The following is a 6,000-nucleotide window of genomic DNA, read 5'->3' as shown; positions in this document are numbered from 1 at the left end:
CACTGGCCGTCTTCATTGAAGTAGTCGCAGTTTTGCAGACTTTGCGACCCAAATGATCCAATCTTCTACTCTCCTTATCTGGAGGGGAAGTGGCAGAAGGAGACGTGGCGCGAGACTTGCGGTCAGCTAGAATTACCACGGAGTCAGGTGGTGGGTCGGATCGCCGAAATAACTGATCTTGATCCGGAGGCCGATATTTTTTCTGGAGCTTGGAGGGCATCGACTTTGCAACAGCTGGGGTAAGAAACAAAAAGTCCATGGCTGGCTCAAGAAGTGCAGGCACTAATGGGAGCACACGACTCGAGGCCTTGCGTTGGTGGAGTGTCTTGAAGATCACCGAGGTTGATGGTGTTGGAACAGTAATAGGTATGTTCAGCTTAGCTGCACCTCTCACCAGAACTCCTTGAAAGGTTGTTATGTCGTCAATCAGTGAGGAGTGAGGTTAAGGAGAATCCAACAAGGTGGGTGAATAGTCCCTGGTAGAAGGGGACGTATCCCCAGGGTGATGAAGGTGAGATCAGGACCTTGATGGGATGTATGGCGTGACCTGCGATGTAAACAGGGTTTGCTTGGAGACAGTCTTGCAGATGTCACAGGAGGCAAATAGATGTGAAGATGGCAGGCAGATGATACAGACCTCATAAGGGTCAGTTTGGGCTTTTTTCCTACCACTGCGACGACATTTGTCAAATGAAGAAGGCATTTTAATGCAGAAAAATACCTCCTTTTCCGTCAGAAAAAGACAAAAATCACTAGAGGAAGACCAAAGACGTTGAGTGAAACAGTAGTCCCTGACTTTTAAAGCTAAAGTTTGAAGAAAAACCTATTACAGTTGACGCTAATGCTCCACGGGTCCTGTCAGCGGGAGCCGGAAAAAAGAACTGAGGTTACTGCCTCTGGCTGAGCATGATGGGATATTGGAGGTCACAGTACTTAAAGGCTCAGTGTACTTTTTCTTCCTTGATAGGCTCTGGGCTACACTGTCCTGCAGTTCTTCATCCTTCTCTCACATAACAAAAGGGTTTATGAAGGACTTTTTATGTTACCTTACAAAGTTTTTCATGCATTTGTGGCGTGTTTCTTTGGATATTCACCTTTGTTGCAAGATGAAGAATGTTGTCCACTGTAGCCTAATTCTATAGGCTGCATAATGACTTTAAGTGACTATTCAAGGCCTTCCCGAAGAAAGGCGGACTTCAGCACTTAAGAAGATATATTGGAAAAAGTGCTCTGGGGGTCCCCGCAGGTGGTGGGACTATTCAATGCTTATGACTATATATGGCTATTCCCTGCGAGAGATATATTTTTAAGTCTCACTTCAGTACTGGTCATACCCGTGTGCCTAAAAACATTATTGTACTTTTCACCGACATTGAGCAGTATCCAAATCTAAGTTATCTATTTGGGGTGGCAGACATTTCAAAGTTCAAGATGCAACCCTCTGGAAACCTTGCTGAAGTTCAGGAAAAAGCTTAAAGTAGGTCTCTGATGAAGATTTTTAGCTGGCCAATGATTTTCTGCCTTTTGTGGCCATAATTTGTTTGAAGGGCACATTATTTTTGTCTGTGCTGTTTCTGTTTATATGTAATGTTCTTTTGTTAAGCCACTGGTTTGGTTTATGATATGTTTGTTTTTTGTATGCCAACCTTCTGTCTTGAGCGTAACTGCTCATTTAAAGATTTTTTCTAATATGTAATAAATTACAATGTTGTTCTGAAATGTGCACTAATTTATTTTGAAAAATACGATTTTATAGACTTTTCTCCCTCTTTTCCTTTTTTCTTTTTCTCCCGCTTTTCTTTATTTCTGTAATTGTATACAATAAGTTGCAAAATCTTTGTGACCTCTCTGAACCTTTGTTGGGTTTATCGATTGTTTGTCCCTAGTTCAGGGTTATTGGACTGCCCCTGTAGTTTCCTAATAATGATTTTCTGCACCAGTGCTTCTCAAAACACCACGATACCTCTTACGCAGTGTATGTCTGTGCTTTATAAGTACATATTTAGAGAAAACTCTCAAGCAATGAATAGACACTGACTTTTGTAGGACTATAAAACCTATTTAATTGCAGACACAAGTAGAGCTTCTGTTCATTGTGGTGTACAGTTTTTTCAGAGCGCCCGGAATCACTGGATGGAAACCCCAGCAACCTGTTTTGATGGCAAGACTAAACCAGTGAAAAGGATTTCATTCCTGGCATCAGCCCCCAGCTGCTGTTGTCCCATTACAAAAGCACCCTGCCCTTCATCCAAAAGCCTTTGCCAGTCTCACCCCTCTGCAGTGGAATAAGGGCAGAGAGGGGGGTAAATCTCAGGGTTTTCTCCACAGCAGAGTGACTAGTTTGTGGGTGTGGATTACACAATTTCAACCGTCCTTCTGGTGTCACAACACGATGAGCAAAGCTCCCAACTCATGGCCATATACACAAGTCTCTCAATAGAGGAACACTGACTTTTTACAATATTAGCACGAAAAAGTGCAGAAGGTCCATGGAAGTGCAGAGCATTTCTCCCAGCAAACGGCTCCACTCTAACAGTGGCTCGCAATCACATTGAAGAAATGATAGACCTCTTCCTTATCATAGACTGCGACTTCGGTGGAGCACTCTGAACACTTTACAGGGTGATACAGCTCCTGCACTGCTGGTTTCTCAGGGGTTTCTGCCATGCTCTTCTTTTTCGGCCGGCGCCGCTTCCGTCGGTCCAAGGCGTCTTGGTATTTTAGGACTTCCTCTTTGTTGATGGTGCAATTCATCACAAACATGGCTCGGTACTGAGTTCTATATGATTCGTGCCTAAGGAAAGAGAAACAATCATTGGCAACTCTAACAGGTCTGGCTTGTAAATGAAAGATTCTTCAGTAAATAGTGAATTTAGGCATTCTAACTCATTTCATTCACCCCTCCATCCATTCATTCATCCACCTAATGACTCGTACTGGCATTCATCCACAATAAACAAATTGGATGAGAATATGCAAGATAAATTAAAAGAATGAGTAGAAAGAAGGAAAAATGCCACAACCTAAAAAGCAAACAATGCTACAGCCCAAATGTGGTGGGAATTTGCCTGCAATTAAGGTCAACACACACCCGGTGAATAGCAGAGATCACATTGAGGTAGAAACCCCTACACACAGTTATGTTTTTAGCTTGTGTTGGAAGTTCTGCACCTTTGAAGTCCATTAATGTTTTGCATCCTGTAGCCTTTGTTTTTGTATTCTGAAGAGAGCAAGAGAAGTCTCCTACTCGATAATGGCTCCAAGCCATACTTTACACTCCAGAGTTTACAGGCAGTAACAAGCGGAAAGCCCTGCACACCCTCTAGTCCGACCCCACGCTCACAGAACGTTTTGTATGTTGTAAGGTCTGCAATAAAAAACAGAAATAACACAAGCCCACCAGTTCTAATGTCCCAATATGGCCACCACATTTAGAAACAATGGGTCAGCCATCTTGGAAAGGAAAAACAATAATAGTGTGCACAATGCCATTGAAAGAAGTCAGCTACGGAAATATTGCAAAGGCAGCCATCACTTGTAATGGGATTGCGCCTATTGTGTCATTGTTGCCCCTATCCAAGATAACAGGCATGTTGCTTCTAAATATCACTTCTAATCAGGTTCCAAACTGGAATGGCATGGTGAGCATAAAAACGATGGATTTAGGCTCAGGTCTCTGAACTGGGGTGAATGTATGACATTGTTCTGCATTCTGTCCATCAATTGTTCTTTTTTGCATTTGTCACCCCGAGTGGAACGGGTATGCCCAGACGTGGGTCCCATGCTCTCCATGCCACTGGAGTCAAGCTATCCTGGCTAATGAGGGCTGAAAGCCCAAAACGGGTCCTAGGATGCTGGTTTCCAGTCCAGGGAGGACCTGGCCTGGCAGTTCGGGCTGGACTGTTCCCATCGGGCGCAGGGTCATGACTGATTTGTTCTACATTGTGTCTATCAATTGGTTTTTTTAAAATATATTTTCTACAGCGCTCAATTACCCTAGGGTGTCTTAGCACTGGCTTTGATACAAGAGAAGAGAGGTGAAGGAGGAACAGAAGGCCTAGTAAGTACTTTAAAAACACATTTTTAAGAGATTCATGAAGATTAGGTTAGGTGTGCTCTTAACATGGAGTGGCAGGTATTCCAGGTTGCTGCTGCTTCAAAAAAGAAGCTCCTGCCTCCTCAGGTGGAGCTTTTAAATTTGGAAACGATGACGTGTTTCGCCGTGGTGAAGCGTAGAGTTCGACTTGTGACAGGCCAATGCAATAGTCCAATTTGGTAATTCGAAGAGTAGCTATAAGGGTTTTCTGAAGATGGACTGGAATAAATAGAATACTCTTTTCTAGCATTTCCAAGGTGAAAAAAGTGGAGAAGGATAGGGCACTGAAATCCTTGCTTAAAGCTATATTCCATACAGCTTCTGTAACTTGTTAGCAAGCTCCCTTAACCCACTGATTACTTAGGAAAACTCGAACAAAACTGGTTGTAAATGATGAAACATAGTGAGCGGTCTGCACTGGTTCCAGCAGCAGGCACACATATGAACCACGTTAACAAACGTCACCTCTGGCAGTCCAGGCACAGCGTAGTCATGCAGGCGGGACAATTCAAGATGGCGTCACTGTTGGGAAGGGTCTGAGGCTGAAGCTGTGACTTCTGAGGCTGGCCAGGAATTTGTCTTCTTGCGTTAAAGTACCTAGGAAATGGGGCATTTAAGTACACTGTGAGAAAGAAAACTCTTCTACAGAACAGTCAACCCTCTAGCAACGATAATACATCAAGATGCAAGTTTCTGCAGTGGTTTATTACTGACAGTCAGTGCTATGACCCCCTCTCTTCTGCACCTTCGATCTGCACTGTTGCAGATTGAAGGGACAATGTTTTGACTAATAGCACTACATAATTAGAAAAATAAAACAAAAGCTATGCTTCCATTTTACCAGGTCACATCACTGAAAGGCCTGAGGTTAATGAAAAACACCCTTATTTGAACCAGTCAGTGCCTCTCACCCTCTCCGCTGCGCATCCACCCAAGCTTGGTCCCGATCATCCTTTTGGGGGTCGTACAACAGCTCATCATTTGTAAGTATCCGATGCTTGTGCTTTCGTCGTTTCTTGGTCTTCGTCTGACCTGTGGCGGTGAGAGAAGACTACAATGACACAGCACATCAGAATTCCACACAGAAACCCAAGACTGAGAGGCAAAGTGAAGTGACTGGATTAATACAGAAGACACAAGTCCTACAGAACCTTAGTGCGGAAAGCAGAAATAGTTAACACATTAAAAATATGGAAAACAGGGAGCAATGGGCAAAAATGCAACAAAAATGATAGAGAAGACAACAAGCATGTAGAAATATAGGCAGCGGAGAGCAACAAAGCAAATGGAACAATCTTGGGGCCTACAAGTGACCTGAGGCGAAGAAAAGGAAATTAGGTCTGAGGGTGACATGTAATGTATGAAGCACTTTTTGTAAGACTGATATTGTTAAAACGAGATACAGAGATTAAAAAAACAAAGCTCTGGAGCAACAGAGGACATAACACTGAGGACATGGACGATCTAGAACCTATGGGTGGAGAGTGCAGATATGTGAAGGAATTGAAAGAAGACAAATCCTACAGACCCTTCGGATACAGAGGCAGAGACTCGACAGTAATGATACTGAACACTGAAACATGCAGAGAACACAAATCTTACACACCATCAGGGAGCAGGGCATCTTTTGAAGGATTCTTGTCATCACAAGGCAAACCACTCATTGTTAAACTCGCTCAAACACCACTTTACATCCAAAAGTGAGGAGACATACAGAAAAGGAGGTCAGAGAAGCTTAAGATCCCAAGACAGGTGATCTCGCTTCTCTCCAACGTAAGCCGATTGCTAAACCACTGCCCCCTTCCCCACCCCCACCCAGTACTGCATCGGTCAGTGGTTAATTACAAACCTGGTTTTCATAGCACAGCTGCATGCAGCCTTGTGCTACAAATTTTCACACCATC

The 6,000-nt window shown here is 43.5% G+C and overlaps 1 protein-coding gene across 1 annotated transcript in view; it reads right to left on the bottom strand.

Moving 5' to 3' along the window:
• Window positions 1–2,038: 2,038 nt before the first annotated feature.
• EAPP (E2F associated phosphoprotein) overlaps window positions 2,039–6,000 on the bottom strand; it is a 29,411-nt gene continuing 25,449 nt past the window's right edge. The window contains exons 4-6 of the mRNA XM_078659384.1: window positions 5,008–5,128; window positions 4,562–4,693; window positions 2,039–2,794 (exon numbers count right to left, since the gene is read on the bottom strand). Of these exons, the coding sequence (XP_078515510.1) occupies window positions 2,530–2,794; window positions 4,562–4,693; window positions 5,008–5,128 (518 nt within the window). The 3' untranslated portion in view covers window positions 2,039–2,529. The remainder of the gene's footprint in view (window positions 2,795–4,561; window positions 4,694–5,007; window positions 5,129–6,000) is intronic.

The sequence above is a fragment of the Lissotriton helveticus genome, chromosome 9 (assembly GCF_964261635.1).
Source record: "Lissotriton helveticus chromosome 9, aLisHel1.1, whole genome shotgun sequence".
Lineage (NCBI taxonomy): Eukaryota > Metazoa > Chordata > Amphibia > Caudata > Salamandridae > Lissotriton > Lissotriton helveticus.
Note: the sequence above shows the minus strand (reverse complement) of the source record. Positions and strands in the feature narration are given on the sequence as shown.